The sequence below is a fragment of the Delphinapterus leucas genome, chromosome 2 (genome assembly GCF_059928025.1).
Source record: "Delphinapterus leucas isolate spDelLeu-1000000601 "Yukka" chromosome 2, BTC_Dleu_Yukka2, whole genome shotgun sequence".
NCBI classification, from domain to species: Eukaryota; Metazoa; Chordata; class Mammalia; order Artiodactyla; family Monodontidae; genus Delphinapterus; species Delphinapterus leucas.
In genome coordinates this window covers 57,186,667-57,208,023 of record NC_143130.1, presented here as the reverse complement: position 1 = coordinate 57,208,023, position 21,357 = coordinate 57,186,667, and the positions used below count along the sequence as shown (strand labels likewise).

The window sequence follows — 21,357 nt, the reverse complement described above, 5'->3', positions numbered from 1 at the left end:
AGGTGCTGTCTGCACTCACCCCGTGAGGATGAAGCACTTAGCAGCAGGGAGGCTCACATCCTTCTGGGGTTGTACAGCATGGAAGAATGCCGCCAGTGTTCAGACCCCGCAAGCAGAGCTCCACTGAAGAAGACGGTGATTGTGATGCTGTGCTTGGCTCTTAGGGGGCACCATGGAGCGACAGTCCCTGAGGCCTCCAGGGCTCTCAGTGAATCACAGAAGTGCACCCACGCTGCTGTTCTTGCTAACAAGGGCTCTCAACACGTGTTCCTGGCTTTGCCCAGTTAGTTCAGCTTCTTCCATCATATGTGAGCAACAGGAGACTATCCATAGGGACCACTCGCTCCAAACAAGCAACTCTTAAGAACTTCCAGGGCAGGCCCGGTGCTGGGTGGCAACACAAGGCATCCTAACAGGAGGTGGCCCGTGTGAGGGGCTAAGAGAAGGGCCCCCCGTCTGGGTATGCCATGGTGTGGTCTGTCCTGTGGGCCAGGCCTTGAACTCAGCATCTTCTTTGGGAAGACTTTTCTTTAGAGATAAGGAAAGGGAAGTCACCTGCCCATGGCCACCAGGCCGGGTAACTGCCAACCCCAGGACTCCACCTCAGGGAGCTCCTAATTCCAGGAGAAAACTCCTGCACCCGCCCCCTTTTCCCCCTGGCAGTGAGGTGGTGAGTGGATGGCAAGGAAGGGCAAAGCCTGGACTGGGCCTGTCTAGCTCCTAGGCTTGGACATTATGAGCATGGTGTCAGCCTCCCAAGGGCACATCTGCCCGCCCACCCTCCCAGAGCAGTGATCAGACGTTAGCCTGAAAGCGGCCATCCCTCAGGCCGCTGCTGGTGTGTCTGTGCTCTGTGACCAGACAGCAGTGGCCTCAGCGATGCCCTTGGGCTCTTTGGGGAAGATGGAGACAAGGAGCAGGTGATGCTTGGCCCTGGCCCTGCACCGTCACCAGGACATGAAGTAGAGAGGGACACGCCCATGGTCTGTGTGGCCGGTTCAGGTACATGTGAGCTGGGCTCAGTACTCAGAGTCAAACCCGCCTGAATTTGTTTTACTAACAAACAGATCTGAGAGGTCGGACCATGCGAGCAGCTGCGAAGGGTGCCAGCCCAGGGGCCCGTCAGTCACTGATCACAGCTCTTCTTTAAAACATGCTGCAGAGACACCTGGCTGTTTCCACCTTCCCCAGCAATGCTTTCCTGTGTCTTCTAGGGGCGATGGACCCCTTTGGTTTTATGGTAAGCATCTGACAACTGTGAAAATCCTTCTGTAATCTTACTTGGGATTCTGCCCCCAGAGCCTCAGTTCCAGTTCAAAGGCCGACTTCAGACCTGGTCCTTTGACTCCTTTATAAGCAGGATGAGGTCTGCTTTCAGGCCCCCAAGCTCTTCTGCACAAGCCTGGGGAGTCAGGGAAGGGGAGAGCCAGAGAGGGAGGCAGGTGGGCAGATGGGACACTGTCCCTGACCGGTTTTTTTGAGTGGCAAATAAAACATTAAACAAATTGGACACATTCCTATGCCTTCTGTTAATATGATTCATTTTATCATGGAGGATATAGTGGATATCATGATAATTCTTGGTTTTATAAAACTCACAAAAATCTCATGCTTCCAGCAGATCTTTCCCACTAAATGCCCCTAAAGAACAGCTTCCTATTGATGCCCCCATGTTGTCCCCCTGTTCTGTACTTGCTTCTGTTTCTCTGGCAAGGTTTCTTTGATGTTCTCAGATGCTGTTCCAGGAAAGAAGGGGAGTCCTGGTTGCAGAGCAGGTGCCCTCTCTCTCAAGAGGTGCGATGGCCCCAGAGACACTTCTGTGGTGCAGGGACCCCCTCCTGTTTTGGGTGGGCAGCTGGCTCCAGGCACCCCTCGACTTAGGAAGCAGATGGCTCCCCTATGTGCTCAGAGGGGACAGAGGGAGGCAGCCAAGGATGAGAAAAGGAGAGGTGGGGGGAGGGACTGCCTAAATTCCAAAGTGAGGTGACACTTCCCTCTGGGAGGTCATATTCCAGAGGAAAGAACGCAGCATGAACTGCCCAGTGCCCTGCTGAGAATTTGCATCTGATAACAAGGAGACTGATGCGTGACAAAGGAAACATCTCTTTGCCTCTTGGTGTGACAGAGACCGGGTGCCTCTGAGGTGAGTTCCTCAAGGTTGCCCTCTTTGGTTCTGCTTGTCTGGCAGAAACTGAGTGTTTAAGCAGATGCCCACCACAGCAGATAGTGCAGGAAGCAGGTGCCATCAGCAATAAGGAGGGGCCTTTTCTACAGATGCTGGTCCAGGGCTGCTCTGACAGCCTTTCTGTTTTATTCTCCCTCAAAAATCATCAACCCCTGAAGCTGTGTGTGTGTGTGTGTGTATATGTACACGCACGCACACACAGGCACATGGGCATGCAACTCTGATACAGCAGCTCTCTGGTCCTGCCCAGATTGGGAGCCCCCATCCCCAGACTCACCATTTGCATCATGAGAATATTCTATGCCAGACACAGTGCATCTTCGGAAAACCATCTTATTCTCAGTTAAAGTGCCAGTTTTATCGGAGAAGATATACTGTATCTGCCCTAGGTCTTCCGTGATGTTCAGGGCTCGGCACTGCAGCTGTGAGTCTGTCTCCTCATCATACAACTCTATATCCTGGTTAATGAAGTACACTTGGCATACTTTAACAATTTCAATGGAAACGTACAAGGAAATTGGGATCAAAACCTAGGAGACACAAGGCACATAGAATGAATGACCGTGAAGACCCGGGAACTGCGGATTTAGTCCAATCTAAACAACAAATAACTACAACCTCAAGTAAGTAGGGACTATACTGTACCTTTCAGAGCTTAAACAAGTTGGCTTAGAGTCAGTATTGTTAGAGTATTAGGATATTGGCAAAGAGTTTAAACTAGGACAGCCTATGGTGCCACTGCAGAGCGGAAATCCACTATCGTGTCTGGAAGTATGGAAACCATGGTTTGTATAGAAGCAAGCGTTTTCATATTACTAAGTTGTGCTTGAGAGAAGCTAGGAGAGGAAAAAGAGAAAAGAGAAAACACAAAACACATGGCACAGTCAGAGTCCTCATAAGCAAAGTCACCTCACACCCAGGCTGTCCCGGGGCTCCCAGTGACAGGAGCTGCCTGTCCCGCAGACACAACCCCACAGCTCAGAAGAGATAGTCTTTTCAGTGGCTGGTTCTGTGCTGAAGGACAATCTCTGTGATTTTGTACAATACAGAGCAAAGGGGAGAGGCTTTGAGAAGAACAGTCACGGTTATGCTTTGACAATTCAAGAATAACCTTCATGAAATCAACGCTTAATTTTTTCTTTATCTCTGGAGTAACAGTATTGAACTGATACTTATGGGCTCAGAATATCACATCCAGACTAACTGGGTTCTCTGGGTAACTTAAGTATATGTTAATGCAACACCTACTACAGGACGAACTCAAGTACATGTGATATAAGACAGCAGAACGCCCCTTCCAGGCAAAGGCTAAGCCAATATCTTCTGTTCACTGTGTCCCTAAGGAGGATGGCAGAGATGCTCACTGCCCCTCTCCACTTTCACAGGCTTTTGGGGCATAAATTCTCAGTTAGTGATGGGGAATTGTTCAGGAGGCATGGGAACTAATAATAATAATAATAACCAATGCTGCAAAATGCAATGTGATATCCTAAATTGACTCCAGGAACAGAAAAAGCACATCAGTGGAAAGATTAGTAGAATCCGAATGACGTCTGGAGTTTTGTTTGAGACAAAGTACCAAAGTTGGTTTCTCAGGTTTTTTTTTTTTCTTTTTTGCGGTACACGGGCCTCTCACTGTTGTGGCCTCTCCCGTTGCGGAGCACAGGCTCCGGACGCACAGGCTCAGCGGCCATGGCTCACGGGCCCAGCCGCTCCGCGGCACGTGGGATCTTCCCGGACCGGGGCACGAATCCGTGTCCCCTGCATTGGCAGGCGGACTCTCAACCATTGCGCCACCAGGGAAGCCCGGTTTCTCAGTTTTGACAACGTACCAGAGAAATGTAATACGCTCACATTAAGACACACTGGGTGAGGGACACATGGGAACTCTCTGTACTATTTTTTGAAACTTGTCTGTAAACCTTAAAATTATTCTGAAATAAAAATGTAGGTTTAAGACAGGAATAAAGACGCAAACTTAATAGAGAATGGACTTGAGGATACGGGGAGGGGGAAGGGTAAGCTGGCACAAAGTGAGAGAATGGCATGGACATATATACACTACCAAATGTAAAATAGATAGCTCGTGGGAAGCAGCCGCATAGCACAGGGAGATCAGCTCGGTGCTTTGTGACCACCTAGACGAGCAGGATAGGGAGAGTGGGAGGGAGGGAGACGCAAGAGGGAAGAGATATGGGGATATATGTATATGTGTAACTGATTCACTTTGTTAATAAAGCAGAAACTAACACACCATTGTAAAGCAATTATACTCCAATAAAGATGTTTTAAAAAATGTAGGTTTTTTAAGAAGTAATTGAGTGGAGGGGGGTGGTGGGATGAATTGGGAGACTGGGATTGACATATACATACTACTGATACTATATATAAAATACATAACTAATGAGAACCTACTATATAGCACAGGGAACTCTAGTCAATGCTCTGTAGTGACCTAAATGGGAAAGAAATGCAAAAAAGAGTGGATATATGTATACGTAGAGCCAATTCACTTTGCTGTACAGTAGAAACTGGGAAGGAAATCCAAAAAAGAGTGGATATATGTATACGTATAGCTGATTCACTTTGCTGTACAGTAGAAACTAACACAACATTGTAAAGCAACTACACTCCAATAAAAATTAATTTTAATAAAAAGAAGTAATTGAGTGGAAAAACAAAACAGAACCAAATGGTTGAAAAACCGACCCTCAGAGCCTAAAACTCTTAATAGCAAAGGAGAATTTTAACTTGAAAAGCACCCAAGAAAAGATCCTTTAGATAAGTTGGGTGGGAAAACAAAAGGCAACATATTTGTCAGATGAACCTGTGCTCCTCCCAGGTGCAGAATTTGTGGGAAGTTCTTAGCAGACTATGATGACTCAAAGTTCTCATCAGAAAAGTAAAGCAATTGTCATATGGAACTTAGCACTGTTACCTGCAGAACTATTATCATTGTCAAAAACGAATAAACTGCAGCTGTGACTGGGGATAAAGAGGTGCCGTCAGACTCAGGGACATCAAATAATGATTTCTTCTCTTGATAGCGCTGCACCCATAGTCCATGTCCTGTAGCAAAGTTCAAAGAGGAACGTCATTCACCTGACACAAGTACATCGGGTTTTATGAGCCCGCCTGGCCACCTAAGAAAGCAAAAGCCCATGGTATTGTTGGCACTACAATCAGAGCACTGGAAGGAAGGCCCCGGGACTTGGACTCTGCCTCAACCTTGGCCTTTCCCATCGTTGGTACTGAATAGCACCACTGGTCATAACACAGGAATTGGGCGTGTGCTGGTAGCTGCCAATGAGAAACCCCAGAAAGGAATTTCCCAATGCCTCACTAAACACCAGGCTCAATAGGCTCTGAATACTGCCTGTAATTGTCCCTGCTTAGAGATTCAAAATTCACATCTCACAGACTCTGAAAAGCCAACAGCAACACACGTTATTTCATCAACTGAGCCCCACACCTAAATGATGACAGAGCCCTTTTCATGCCCCGTATACCAGTGCCTTTTACCACTGAGTTCCAAGACCATGTCACACCTGTCTGGTGTGTGATGTCAGCTGAGTGGGACACGGTGAAGGTCGTTTACCTGGAGGTCCACGCGCTTCCCTGCCAGGCACTCCCAAAGCAGCATGCCGGTTTGGAGGCCACCAGAAGCTGGGGGCGCCAGACTCTGCACACAGCCTAACTGCTAGCCCCTTCGTGGGACCCAAATAATGTTTTCCCTCTTCTCACAGAGTCCCTAATAGTAGCATTTGTGCTTCTACTGCTCTGATTCCTGTTATCACTAGGTTAGTATCACTCTTTCCACTGGAATCATTACAGGAGGCATGATTAAGCCGTTCTTCCACCCCAGAAGACGCCAATTTGAAAAACACTAGTTTGCGGAGCTCATTCATCGAAACGTCTCAACGTGGCCTTGCCAATGCAAACATCCCCTGAGTCCAAGCCAGTGACAAATGTGTGTTAATTAGAGCACTGGGTCAGAAGGAGACAGAGACAGCCCAGCAGGGGCCCCCGGCAACCGTCCAGCAGTGCCCACTCATCGTGACCTCTGAGGAGACTTACCGACGGCCGAAAACAGAGACATACAAACGAGGAGGAGGACACACCAGAGCACGTCGCAGTTCATCTGCCTCTCTAGCCGGCTGCGCTTGTAGCGGGGCCCGCTGTTGTTCAGCAGAGCCTTGGTCTCATGTCCTGCGGGGGAGGCGGTGAGTCAGTGCCCAGCAGGAAAGGGACGGGCTACGCTGACTCCGTGGATTGGAAAAGGGTGCTGCCATCCAATGATCCATATGGGATAAGTTCAGTCAGAAAAGTAGGCTCTACAATTAATCTCAACTATGTAACCACCATGGGGAAATGCACAGAAAGAAATAGGCTAACATGCTAAGAACACTTCTGGTCCAGATATTATTAGACATTTTGCGTCCATCTATTTTCCTGGTTTTCTACAATGGGTTTATGCTACTTTGATAATCAGGAAAAAACCAAAACAACCAGGAGCAATGTCCAGGAATAGCCAGCCCACCATGCTGAGCCAATGCCATCACAGACGGCAGGTGACACGCAGCACCTACCTGCGTAGATGACGATGCCCACGACGGCTTCTGTGTTTCGGATGGTGCAGCCTCGAAGCAGCAGGTTTTCTTTGTAGAGCCCAGCCTTTTTCCCATTTTTGTGTATGCTGTCATGGAACAGTTGGCATGTGTCACGTGGGTGCTTACATGGCCTCACAGCTCAAGCAGCACCGCTCTGGGAAGAAAGGCCTAGACCCAGGGCTGGGGAGGGGAGGGGCGGAGGGTCTCAGTGGACCTTTGCAAGAGCTGAGATGGGGCTGGCACTCACCAGTAACTGGGCTTCTAGAAGCCCCTCCAGAGCCTGATGTTTGTTCATTTACTTTGCCCACGGGCTTTGTGAAATAAGAAATATATGATTTTGTCTCTGCCCCCAGTTCCTGACACAGGGCTCCTGACACCTTTGTAAATAGAAGTCCTAGGATAATCTTTTGTTCTAACATTTAGTCTTTGACTCCAGTTCCTGGCACAGAGCTCCTAAAATTCTTGTAATTTCCTAAGTGATCAGAGCACTAGGAACATCTTTTGTTCTAACATTTGGTCTTCGAGACCGGCTGTTCCTGACACACAGGACTGAGCCTGTCACCTGTGGGATCTGACGCTCTCCCCAGGAAGATAGCATCAGAATTGAGTTAGACTGTGGGACACCCAGCTTGGTGTGGGAAAAACCCACACATCAGAATTGGTACCAGGACCATTGTAGGCTTCATGCCACAAGGTCTGGCCACAGCTAGAGAGGGCAGAGTCGGGAACTGGGGGACCGAGTTGGAAAGCTGGCCCAGGAAGGCCCTGCCAGGTAATCTCTGCCCATGTCCTGATCATCACAGAGAACACTTCTCCTCACCAGTACCTCATGTTGTCACAAGGGTACAAATATTTCTCTAGAAAAGGGGATCATATTGATTTCAGCAATATTTCCTACATTCTGTTTTTCTTATTAAAAGTCACACAATTATTAGAAATATTAACATGTTAAATTTGAAATGTGGTAAACTCCATGATACAATTTTATACATTTGGTTTCACTGCTATTTAGATTCAGAGAATATCCCACGTTTAAGCAACTGCTTTTCAAACTCATCCTCTTGACCTACTAATGGCAGCCGCACCCTCACCCCTGTTGGTCAGGAGTGTGCTAGGGCCACACTGGGATGGTTGAGGTCCTGGGAGCCTGATGAATAGGTCACAAGGGGAGGCCCTGGAGGCTTTCAGAACTAGAGCAGGGGCCCAGCCTAACCTACATCAATCAGGCAGTGCCACCTGCCTTCCAAGAGGAGGGCCTTCCAAGAAGCCACCTTCTCACACCCTAGGTGGACAGCCCTCCCCAGCCCTCCCACACATACCCACAGCCCAAACTCCTTCTCTGAAGTCACCAAGGATCCCTGCAGGTGTCGCCCCTCCCACCAGCTCCTAGCAGTGCCCACTGACCAGGGAGCAGAGCTAGTTTGGAGAGGTAGAAGGTCAGAAGAAGCCGTTAAGGGTTCCAGGAAAACAGCACTTCCTGCCACTTCCAGACCCTGGTCACCTGCATGAGGGATGGGGTTGCCTCTCAACCTAAGACACAATCTGTATTCTTCACAACCAGGGAAATCAATATATTTTATGGTGAAGAAAAGAAGCTAAACAATAAAGAAAAGGCCAAAACACCATGCTGGGGGGACGCATTTCCTGCAAGCCTGTTATTTACCAACATGGCGCTGGTTCTTCTGCAGAACTAATGCAAAGGAACGTGCAGGAGGAGGGCCAGTCAACACTGTGTGATGCCCTCTCCCTCCCCCCCACCTTGTGGCAATTCCAGAATAAAGTTCTGCTTTAAAAAGAGATTCAAGACTGGAAACCTCAGTGCCAGCTAAAGCGTCAAGAGGCCCGAGTGCATGAGACGTTACACAGAAAACCCAGCTCCCGAGTCAGGAGTGAGAGAATGCCCACCGCCACGGTTCTCTCCACAACAGCCGCGCATGGAAACCATTTCTCGGGACAGCAGTCAAGGATGAACCATCTAAATCAAACCAGTCATGCTTATTCAGAACAAGAGATGAACTCAACAGAAACAAGAAAAGGTATTACATTAAGCTTCCTTTGATGTGACCTACACCTTTCAGTAACTACTGTGCTTTCTAATCAGACCAAGCCAGACCAGAACTGATCACAGCAGGTGTATCGGCCTGTTTAAAGCCCCCGGCGGCATACAAATGGCAATGGGGGCTGTGCTCTGAGTGAGTCTCCCTGCATCAGAAGGGGAGGAAGGCTGGAGAACGGCGTCACCCTAAAGGTGCTTGGCAGTGCAAGTGCTGCCTTGGTCTCCTAAGGGGGAAAGTCCCTGCCAAGGGCGAATAGGCCCAGGACCCAGCAGGCATGAGGCTTGACTCCAGGAAGACGTGCAAGAGAATATGAGCCCATCACACTGCCCTCAGCACCTACCTCTGTCTTATGGCTTGACATGTGTCCCCCCTAGAATTCATATGTTGATGTCCTAACCCCAGTATCTCAGAATGTGACTGCATTTGGAGTTAGGTCTTTAAAGAGGTAATTAAGTTAAAATAAGGTCATATGGATGGGCCCTAACCCCATATGACTGCTGTCTCTGTTAGAAAAGATTTGGACACAGAGACAGACAAGCACAGAGGTTAAGATGATGTGAGGGCACAGGGAGAGGGTGGCTGTCCGCAAGCTAAGGAGAGGGGCCTCAGGAGACACCAGTCCTGCTGACACCTGGATCTTGCTTCCACCCTCCAGAACTGTGAGACAATGCATTTCTGTTGTTTAAGCTGCAGGGTCTGTGTCAGCCCAAGCAAACGGACACATCCCTTAACATTTAATCTGAGCCACGTACAAGAGCTCCTTTAGTTCAAGTCCCCATTGTTTGACTCATCCAAACAATCTCTTCCAAATCGAAACTGTCCAAAAGTGCCCTGGGAAATACCACATGCAGGACATGACAGGGCTCAGCTAATAAACTCCTGCCTGGCTGTTCTTTCTCAAGAGAGGCTGTGTCTCCTGATGGTCTTGCATGTCAGTTCTGTCCTTCTAAGTCCCAGCACTCGGAGGTGCTGGGGAGAATCAACCATCTGTCCAGACACAGGTGCAAGGTGCCATGGTTGTGATGCAAGAGAAGGGGGACCTTGGACAGCAACCTGCAGCCGCCCCTCCCTAGGTCACATCACCTCTAGCACCCAGACCTGGGTCTCTTCTCTGCTCCATTGCTGGCCGAAGCTCCACCAACGACTGGTCACACATGGACCAGCACCCTTGCTGCCATTGTTGACTCCCCTCCTTATTTCTATATCCACACAGACATCAGTTTTCGATTTTGCCCCCTTCGCTAGCTATTCCTTTTTATTTTTTAGTATCTTTATTGGAGTACATTTGCTTTACAATGTTGTATTAGTTTCTATTGTACAACAAAGTGAATAAGCTATATGGATACACATATCCCCATATCCCCTCCCTGTTGAGCCTCCTTCCCACCCTCCCTATCCAACCCCTCTAGCTCATCACAAAGCATCGAGCTGATCTCCCCGTGCTATGCAGCAGCTTCCCACTAGCCATTTATATATGGTAGTGTATATATGTCAATGCTACTCTCTCACTTCGTCTCAGCTTCCCTTTCCCCACCGTGCCCTCAAGACCATTCTCCACATCTACGTCTTTATTCCTGCCCTGGCACTAGACTCGTCAGTACCGTTTTTTATATTCCATATCTGTGCATTAGCATCCGGTATTTCTTTTTCGCTTTCTGACTTACTTCTCTCTGTATGACACTCTAGGTCCATCCATGTCATTACAAATAACTCAATTCCGTTCCTTTTTAGGGCTGAGTAATATTCCATTGTATATATGTGCCACATCTTCTTTATCCATTCATCTGTCGATGGACACTTAGGTTGCTTCCATGTCCTGACTATTGTAAACACAGCTGCAACGAATATTGTGGTACATGACTCTTTTTGAATTATGGTTTTCTCAGGGAATATACCGAGTAGTGGGATTGCTGGGTCATATGGTAGTTCTATTTTCAGTTTAAGGAACCTCCATGCTGTTCTCCATAGTGACTGTATCAATTTGCATTCCCACCAGCAGTGCAGAAGGGTTCCCTTTCCTCCACACCCTCTCCAGCATTTATTGTTTGTAGATTTTTTGATAATGGCCATTCTGACTGGTGATACCTCTTTGTAGTTTTGATTTTCATTTTTCTAATGATTAGTGATGTTGAGCATCTTTTCATGTGTTTGTTGGCAATTTGTATGTCTTCTTTGGAAAAATGTCTGTTTAGGTCTGCCACCCATTTTTGCATTGGGATGTTTGTTATTTTGATAATGAGCTGCTTTTATATTTTGGAGATTAACCTTTTGTCAGTTGCTTCATTTGCAAATATTGTCTCCTTTTCTAGGGGTTGTCTTTTTATCTTGTTTATGGTTTCCTTTGCTGTGCAAAAGCTTTTAAGTTTCATTAGGTCCCATTTGCTTATTTTTTATTTTATTTCCATTACTCTAGGAGGTGGGTCAAAAAAGGTCTTGCTGTGATTTATGTCATAGAGTGTTGTGCCTATGTTTTCTTCAAAGAGTTTTATAGTGTCTGGCCTTACATTTAGGTCTTTAATCCATTTTGAGTTTATTTTTCTGTATGGTGTTAGGAAGTGTTCTAATTTCACTCTTTTACATGTAGCTGTCCAGTTTTCCTGGCATCACTTATTGAAGAGGCGATCTTTTCTCCATTGTATATTCTTGCCTCTTTTGTCAAAGATATGGTGACCATATGTGTATGGGTTTATCTCTGGGCTCTCTATCCTGTTTCATTGATCTATATTTCTGTTTTTGTGCCAGTACCATACTGTCTTGATTACTGTAGCTTTGTAATATAGTCTGAAGTCTGGGAGCCTGATCCCTGCAGCTCAGTTTTTCTTTCTCAAGATTGCTTTGGCTATTCAGGGTCTTTTGTGTTTCCATACAAATTGTGAAATTGCTTGTTCTAGTTCTATGAAAAATGCCAGTGGTAGTTTGATAGGGATTGCATTGAATCTGTAGATTGCTTTGGGTAGTACAGTCATTTTCACAATGTTGATTCTTCCAATCCAAGAACATGGTATATCTCTCCATCTATTTGTATCATCTTTAATTTCCTTCATCAGTGTCTTATAATTTTCTGCATACAGGTCTTTTGCCTCCTTAGGTAGGTTTATTCCTAGATATTTTATTATTTTTGTTGCAATGGTAAATAGGAGTGTTTTCTTAATTTCACTTTCAGATTTTTCATCATTATTATAGAGGAATGCAAGAGATTTCTGTGCATTAATTTTGTATCCTGCTACTTTACCAAATTCATTGATTAGCTCTAGTAGCTTTCTGGTAGCATCTTTAGGATTCTCTATGTATAGTATCATGTCATCTGCAAACAGTGACAGTTTTACTTCTTTTCTGATTTGGATTCCTTTTCTTTCTTTTCCTTCTCTGATTGCTGTGGGTAAAACTTCCAAAACTATGTTGAATAATAGTGTTGAGAGTGGACATCCTTGTCTTGTTCCTGATCTTATCAGTTTTTCACCATTGAGAAAGATGTTGGCTATGGGTTTGTTGTATATGGCCTTTATTATGCTGAGGTAGGTTCCCTCTATGCCCACCTTCTGGAGAGTTTTTATCATTAATGGGTATTGAATTTTGTCAAAAGCTTTTTCTGCATCTATTGAGATGATCACATGGTTTTTATCTTTCACTTTGTTAATATGGTGCATCACATTGATTGATTTGCATATATTGAACAATCCTTGTATTCCTGGGATAAACACCACTTGATCATGGTGTATGATCCTTTTAATGTACTGTTGGATTCTGTTTGCTAGTATTTTGTTGAGGATGTTCATCAGTGATATTGGCCTGTAATTTTCTTTTTTTTGACATGTTTGTCTAGTTTTGTTATCAGGGTGATGGTGGTCTCATAGAATGAGTTTGGGAGTGTCCCTCCCTCTGCTATATTGTAAGAGTTTGAGAAGGATAGTGTTAACTCTTCTCTAAATGTTTGATAGAATCCTCCTGTGAAGCCATCGGGCCCTGGTCTTTTGTTTGGTGGAAGAGTTTTAATCACAGTTTCAGTTTCAGTGCTTGTGATTTGTCTGTTCAAGTTTTCTATTTCTTCCTGGTTCAGTCTTGGCAAGTTGTGCCTTTCTAAGAATTTGTCCATTTCTTCCAGGTTGTCCATTTTATTGACATATAGTTGCCTGTAGTAGTCTCTCATGATCCTTCGTATTTCTGCAGTGTCAGGTGTAACTTCTTTTTCATTTCTAATTCTTTTGATTTGAGTCTTCTCCCTTTTTTTCCTGATGAGTCTGGCTAATGGTTTATCAATTTTCTTCACCTTCTCAAAGAACCAGCTTTTAGTTTTATTGATCTTTGCTATTGTTTCCCTCATTTCTTTTTCATTTATTTCTGATCTGATCTTTTTGATTTCTTTCTTTGTGCTAACTTTGGGGTTTTTTTTGTCCTTCTTTTTCTAATTGCTTTAGGTATAAGGTTAGGTTGTTTATTTGAGATGTTTCTTGTTTCTTGAGGTAGAATTATATTGCTATAAACTTCCCTCTTAGAACTGCTTTTGCTGCACCCCATAGATTTTGGGTCATGTTTTCATTGTCATTTGTTTCTAGGTATTTTTGATTTCCTCTTTGATTTCTTCAGGGATCTCTTGGCTATTTAGTAGCATATTGTTTAGCCTCCATGTGTTTGTACTTTTTACAGTTTTTTTCTTGTAATTGATATCTAGTCTCATAGCATTGTGGCTGGGAAAGATACTTGATATGATTTCAGTTTTCTTAAGTTTACTGAGGCTTGATTTGTGATCCAAGATGTGATTTATCCTGGAGAATGTTCCATGTGCACTTGAGTAGAAAGCATATTCTGTTGTTTCTGGATGCAATGTCCCATAAATATCAATTCAGTCCATCTAGTCTAATGTGTCATTTAAAGCTTGTGTTTCCTTATTTATTTTCTGTTTGGATGATTTGTCCATTGGTGTAAGTGGAGTGTTAAAGTCACCTACTATTATTGTGTTATTGTTAATTTCCCCTTTTATGGCTGTTAGCATTTGCCTTATGTTGAGGTGCCCCTATGTTGGGTGCATAGATATTTACAAATATTATATCTTCTGGATTGATCCCTTGATCATTATATAGTTTCCTTCCTTGTGTCTTGTAATAGTCTTTATTTTAAAGTCTATTTTTTCTTATGAGTATTGCTACTCCATCTTTCTTTTGATTTCCATTTTCATGGAGTATCTTTTTCCATCTCTTCACTTTCAGTCCGTATGTGTTCCTAGGTCTGAAGTGGGTCTCTTGTAGACAGCATATATACAGGTCTTGTTTTTGTATCCATTCAGCCAGTCTGTGTCTTTTGGTTGGCACATTTAATCCATTTACATTTAAGGTAATTATTGATATGTATGTTCCTATTGCCATTTTCTTAATTGTTTGGGGTTTGTTTTTGTAAGTCTTTTCCTTCTCTTGTGTTTCCTGCCTAGAGAAGTTCCTTTAGCATTCACTGTAAAGCTGGTTTGGTGGTGCTGAATTCTCTTAACTTTTGCTTGTCTGTAAAGCTTTGATTTCTCCATCGAATCTGAATGAGATCCTTGCTGGGTAGAGTAATCTTGATGTACGTTTTTCCCTTTCATCACTTTAAATGTATTGTGCCACTCTCTTCTGGTCTGTAGAGTTTCTGCTGAAAGATCAGCTGTTAACCTTATGCAGATTCCCTTTATTTTTTGCTTTTCCCTTGCTGTTTTTAATAATTTTCTTTGTGTTTAACTTTTGTTAGTTTGATTAATATATGTCTTGGCATGTTTCTCCTTGGGTTTATCCTGTATGGGACTCTCTCCGCTTCCTGGACTTGACTATTTCCTTTCCCATTTGGGGGATGTTTTCAACTACAATCTCTTTAAATATTTTCTCAGCCCGTTTCTTTTTTCTTCTTCTTCTGGGATGCCTATAATTCCAATGTTGGTGTGCTTAATGTTGTCCCAGAGGTCTCTGAGACTGTCCTCCATTTTTTTCATTCTTTTTTCTTTATTCAGCTCTGCAACAGTTATTTCCACTCTCTGTCTTCCAGCTCACTTATCTGTTCTTCTGTCTCAATTATTCTGCTATAGATTCCTTCTACTATATTTTAAATTTCGGTTATTGTGTTGTTCATTACTGTTTGTTTGATCTTTAGTTCTTCTAGGTCCTTGTTAAACGTTTCTTGTATTTTCTCTATTTCCAAGATTTTGGATCATCTTTAGTATTATTACTCTGAATTCTTTTTCAGGTAGTTTGCCTATTTCCTCTTCATTTATTTGGTCTTGTGGGTTTTTATCTTCTCCTTTGCCTGTAAGATCTTTCTCTGTCTTCTCATTTTGTCTAATTTACAGTATTTGATCCTTTCCTTTCCCTAGGCTGCAGGGTCATAGTTCCTCTTGCTTCTGGTCTCTGCCCCCATTGGTGGCATTGGTCCAGTGTCTTGTGTAGGCTTCCTGATGGGAGGGGTTGGTGCCTACATTCTGGTGGGTGGAGCTGAGCCATTTTCCTCTGATGAGCAGGGCCATGTCAGGTGGTGTGTTTCAGAGTGTCTGTGACCTTAGCATGACTTTAGGTAGTCTGTGTGCTAATAGGTGGGTTTGTGTTCCTGTCTTGTTTGTTGTTTGGTGTGAGGCGTCCTGCACTGGGAGCTGCTGGCTGTTGGGTGGAGCCGGGTCTGGATTCAGATAGAGGCCTCCAGGAGAGCTCTCGGTGATTAGTCTTCCCTGGGGCTGGGAATTCTTTAGTGGTCCAGCATCCTGGACTTGGTGCTCCCCCCACCAGAGTCTCAGGCCTGATTTCTGGTCAAGGGACCAAACCCCGCAAGTTGCTCATCCCAGCAATAAAGATGATCAAAAAAGAAAAAAAAAGACTAACAAAACCCCAAATGGTAAAAAGTAAAATAAAAAAAACAGAAACAAGGAAACACACACACACACACACACACAAAAGAAACAAAAACAGAACCATATAAATCAAAAAACAAGAGAACAACCAGACAAACAAAAGAACCCAAGAATGAAATCCACCAATTAAGAAGAAAGCTGACAAAAACACAAAACCAAAAAACAAAATCAAAGCAGAGTGCCAATGGAAGAATGAAGCAAAGAAACAAACCAACGAAAATGATAAAAAAAAAAAGAGAAAAAGAGAAAGGAGAAAGACAGAACAAAAGAAAGGCAACATAGAAACAGAAATTTAAAAAAAAGAAAATAGAAAATATATTAAAAAAATGACAAACAAAACCCCAGAGAAATGGTAAAAACAAAATCAATCAAACAAAAACAGAGACAAGGAAACACATATGTAAAAAAAACAAAAACAGAGCCAAATAAAACAAAAAGCAAGAGAATAACCAGACAAATAGAAGAACTCAAAAACGAAATCAAACAATTAGGATTAGAACCAACAGAAACACATAACCTAAAAACAAAACCAAAGCAATGTGCCTACTGAAGAATAAAGCAAGGAAACAGAACAAACTGATAAAAATGATTTCAAAAAATAGGATTAAAAAAATAGGATAAAATAAAATAAAAAAGGAAAAATCACAGGACAACAGAAAAGCAAAGTAGAAATGGAAATATATTTTTAAAAAAGAAAAAAATATATTAAAGAAGAAAAAATAAGAACACAGAACCAAAGAAAAGCAAAGTAAAAATAAATAAAAAATAAAAATAAACGTTATAAAACATGCAGATCCCAAGAAACCAAAAAAAACTAAAACACCACCACCAAACAAAAAGAGAAAGAAAAGAAAAACAAAAAAAAGACCCCAACAACAACAAAAGCTAGAACCAACAACAGAATGAATCAAAACAAATAGAATTAATAGTAATAATTATGTTTCCCTGGGGTCTCCGCTGTAAGTGTCCTTGCACACACCATGAACCACAGCCCACCTCCGCCTCCCCAGGAGCCTCTCCTCTGCCTCTGGGCTGGTCTCTTGACCTGCTGTGGGTGCTCTGGGGACCACTCAGACTCTGATCTGGCCTGATTCCTGCATGTGCTGTCCCCAAAGTCCACAGCTGCCAGAGCTAGACCGTTTTCATTTGTGGGAACACTCATTGCCTACTCAGGTATTCCACAGACACAGGGACTACCTAGCTGATCGTGGGGATTTAATCTTCAGCTTGTACAGCTGATAGAAAGATTTTTGACCTTTTTCCTTAGCCACCCTGTCCCTGGGGTTCAGCTTTGGTTTTATCCCCACCTCTGTGTGAGGTCCACCCACAGTAGTCCAGTCCTGAGGCTGCCTTCGAGCTCTTGGGTCAGTCCCTGTGAGGACCAGGCACAGAGGTGGTATGACTACTTGGATCGCAGAGCCCTGGCAGCGCCAGATGCACAAAAAAGCCAGCAGCCACGGGTGCAAGAGATATGGCCATAGTGAGGGCTTTTTCTGGTGCCCAGCTACAGGCGCGTGAGGGCCAGCTCTGAGTGTGCTTCTTTTATTGTCATCGGCAGGCTCTGTCGTGTGGGGAGAGAGAGGCTACAACAGTGGCTCCTGCCCCTGCGTGTGACTCAGTAGAAGTGCCCTGTTTCCATGGCAGTCCGGTCTTCCTCCGTAGGCATTTCCTGCTGTGGATTTCCTCCATTCCATCCCTTCAGTCCATCGCCCCACAGCCAACAGCAGTTCTCGCTCTGGGTCTGTTCTCCAATCCCCACACACCAGCTCCCAGCCCCCCTGCACACCCGTGAACGGACGTACAGACTGTCTATTTCTCACTCTGTCCCGTCTGCCACAGATTGGCCACTTCACCCTCTTCCAACAGCCTCAAATGCATCCCTTCTGTCCCAATCGAATTCCCCGTCAGAGAGGGGGCTTCCCCATTGGAGAGGGGGTTTCCCTGAATTTGCGAATCTCTCCTCTGTTTCAGCTCCCCCACCCCGGGATGCAGGTCCCGTCCAGCTTCCTCTCCTCCTCCTTCTCCCTTCTTTTTTTCTGTCCTACACAGTCATGCAGGGACCTTTATAGTCCTTTCTGGTGTCCAAGGTCTTCTGCTAGTTCTCCGCAGGTGTTCTGTGAAAACTGTTGCATCTATAGGTGTATTCCTGACGCATCTGTGGAGAGAGATGAACTCCACGTCCTCCTACTCCTCCGCCATCTTGAATCCGCTACTCACTGGCTATTTCTTTAATCCACCTTCTTCTCACACTCTCTGTGCATCACTGCCCTAATTCAGGCTTCCAAATTTCCCTACTGCAGCCTTCGATGCACCCCTTGTGGCTTGGATGCCACCAGCCTTGGCCCTTCCTGTCCATTTCTCACCCAGGCACCGATCGATGTTTCAGGGTGCAGGTTTGAGTGCTGTGTTCTCCTGGGAGCATCCTGCAGGATCTCTGACTTCCTCTGGCACACACGGCCACACTGCACCCTGGGCGGGCCCATCCTGTGCAGGCTCTCGGCCCCGGCCACCCATGCTGCACGTCCTGCTACCCACGCTGCCTGTTGGCCCAGCGCGTCCTGCCTTGGGGAGCTTGGCCTGCTACCCTGGGCTCACATTTTACAGCCCTCAGGAAGATGCTTTGCTAACACTAAGCTCCCCAGGCCCCACAGAGCCAGGAGACTCTGTGGTATTTTGTGCTTCCCTCTCTCTGCTTGTAAAGATGGGCTCCTCACATATTCTTCCATCCTGCACCCCATGCCCACCCCAGTCCCTGGCAAATGCTGAGGCTGCCTGGCCCTTAGCTTTGGGGTGGTCCAGCCCACGGGGATGTCGGAAGGAAACCAGAGGCGTGGACAGAGGTGAGGGAGGATGGGAGCGTGTCTCGGCTCCTCCTAGGAGAGAGTGCTGGGCTGGTTGTGTCCCTCAACCAAGGTGGTGAGCCTCCCAGGCAGCCCCTGGACATGAGTCCCCAGGGACCACTCCCCTCACCCCCCCAGGACCACTGGGCCTCACGGTGACCACAGCTCAGCTGCTCCTAACCCTTGTGGCTGCCTTAAGCCCTAGCCCTCCTGCAGAAATGGACCCTTGGCTAATAGCCCCACACATTCAAATTTGAGCATCTGATCTGTTTCCAGAAGGGATCCGACTGACACAGGTAGAGAGGATGGAAGGAGAGATAACCCCTTCTCTACTGCCGAGTCCTAGGCATTATTTTCTTTAAAATAAGAGTTGCTCAGGTTTCTGTTTATCTATGTAAGTACAGAAATGACCCGACTGTGTTTTGTGCCAATGTTAGATTTTCTTGAGATGTAAATATCAGTTAAAGGTGCTAAGGTAAAATGAAAATATTCTGATTTTAGAGTCTGGCTGATGCAGTTACAATTCGTCTCAAAGACTGGTCCTTGGGAGTGAGGACATTTTGGATATAAACCCACACAGAGCTCCATCCAGATGCTGGGCTGGGGGGCTGGGGGAACTGCCAGGGTGTCCTGGGGTGACCACAGTCTTGGAGCATGCCATCTGCCGGGGTGGGGCGGGGGTGATGCCCCAACAAGCACACCCTGGGCTCTGGATGGCAGCCAGTGTCCTGAAGCCTCATGTGGTCAAGCAGGCTCTGTGGCCCATGGGGAGGGACCCCAGAACCTGCTCCATGGAGGACTTAGGATAAGAAATGGAGTTGGCTTTACAGCTGGAAATGGAATTTCATATCAGATGATGAAACCAACCAACCTCTTTGCTTTATTTATTCTTTAGGAGTAAGTGAAAATGTTTGATTGACTGGTGGCTTCAAAGCCCACATCGTCCTGCCCTGGAGTTGCTGAGCGACCTAAGCAGGGTGCCCTGAGCAGCCAGAGCCCCCATCCACAGCGGCTCTCTGGGCTGCCAGGGCCCAGGGCAGCTGAAGAGGTGGGGAACGATGTTATTTCCAGCTCCTGTCTCTGAGGATTTCATAAGTGCTTAACTACAGGGATTGCATTAAAAACTAGTGGCATTAAAGTGCACTTGAATAATGATGAACCTGACACTCTTATTTTAACAGCTTGAGCTATATTTCATATACCATGCAACTCACCCATTTAAGGTGTACAGTTCAGGGTTTTTTATATTCACAGCCTTGTGCAGAGCTCCCCACCAGCTAATTTGAGAATGTTTTCATCAGAAAGAAACCCTGTACCCACTGGCAGTCACTCCCCATTCCCATCCCACCCCCCAACTGTGGCAAACCACGAATCCACTTTTTGCCTCTAAAGATATTCTTACTGTGGACATTTCACACCAATGGGACCACACAGCATGGCTGACACCACCCTCTTGCACGAAGTGCTCTGATTCACGTTGTGTCTTTCACTCCATTCAATGTCAGCCACTGTTCTCTCCAGAATTAGGAGGAAGCCGGGGCTTGGAAACACAGGATAACTTTCCTAAGGCCACTTGCCCAGGGGAGGGGAAGAGCTGGAATTCAGACTTGGGACTTCTTGGTACGACCCCAAGCAAGCTTAGTTCTCCAGCTGCAAAGCTAAGTTTCCAGTTTGGATGGACTGGTCCAAATAAGAGTGAAATCTGATGGCCTGTCCAGTGGCCTATAGTCCTGGGTTCTCCAGTGTGAGTGAGGCTACAGGGCGGCAGCTGAGTTTAGGCTGAAGGAAAGCCACCAGGAGCAGACAGTGAGAGCCAGCAAACCAGGGAACTGGCTCAGCAGCTGGTCTACCCCCTGGGTCTAAATCTCAGCTCTACCACCCAGGTTAGCCCCACCCCTGAGCATCAGGACCAGTAGCGGGGCTGGGGACTCCTCCCTTCCTTCTGCCTGGAGGCAGGACTCAGGACCTGGGGTGACCAGGCCCCTCCCAGAGGCTCTGCTCACCTGCCCTCCCCTCTCCTCCCCTCAGCACTCTTCCTGGAGACTTCAGCCCAAGTCACGGAGGGAAGAGCTTTTAACACACTGCCACCAACACCCAACCTCCAGAGCTCCTGGCTGGACAGGCCTAGCTGGGAGAGGGGCCTGTCTGCACCCTGACATTCTTGTAGCAAATCCCAAATATCACCTGGTAGAGAGAGCAAGTCACAAACGCATGGAGGTTTAGGCACGCAGAGGCCTGAACTGGCCGGGCTCTATAGCATGAGCCTCAGGGCAGGATGGCTTGCTGGGAAAAGTAAGAGAAAGCATGACAAGGCTGGACCAGAGTGGGAAGAGGTGTCACCTGGGGAGAGTTGCCCTTCTTGCCTTTCTTGGGCAACGTGCCAGCGAGTAGGATGCATGCTGGGAATACTTGCTGGCAGCATCTCTCTGAGCGGCCAAGTCAGCCTAGCCGGCCATAGGCACAGTGCTATCCACTTGAGGCCGTCTTCCCAAGAAAGAGGCAGCTGGGGCACCAAGTCAGCTGAGGGCCAGCTTGGAGGCAATGCAGGGGCTGCAGGTGGGCGAGGGGCCAAGGGACACCCCTTTCCCGGATCACTGAATCCCTTCACATGGAGGTCCCCACGGAGATCTCCAGCCTGGCCTTCTGTTATCTTCTCTCTTCCTAACAAGTGTCCCTCTTCTTTTTTGGAGGTTTTCATCTCTGGCCCTGTCCCTCCTTTTCAAACCACATTTCTAGAAAGAGTGGTTGAAAGTACAATTCCTCTTCCATCTCCTATAATCTGGGCTCTACTCCGACAGTGCGGCCC

The 21,357-nt window shown here is 46.1% G+C and overlaps 1 protein-coding gene across 1 annotated transcript in view; it reads right to left on the bottom strand.

Moving 5' to 3' along the window:
- Window positions 1–21,357, bottom strand: part of ATP10A (ATPase phospholipid transporting 10A (putative)) — a 174,647-nt gene that overhangs the window by 36,587 nt on the left and 116,703 nt on the right. Inside the window, exons 4-7 of the mRNA XM_089906914.1 lie at window positions 6,775–6,881; window positions 6,263–6,394; window positions 5,124–5,254; window positions 2,463–2,715 (exon numbers count right to left, since the gene is read on the bottom strand). Coding sequence (XP_089763040.1) covers window positions 2,463–2,715; window positions 5,124–5,254; window positions 6,263–6,394; window positions 6,775–6,881 — 623 coding nt within the window. The remainder of the gene's footprint in view (window positions 1–2,462; window positions 2,716–5,123; window positions 5,255–6,262; window positions 6,395–6,774; window positions 6,882–21,357) is intronic.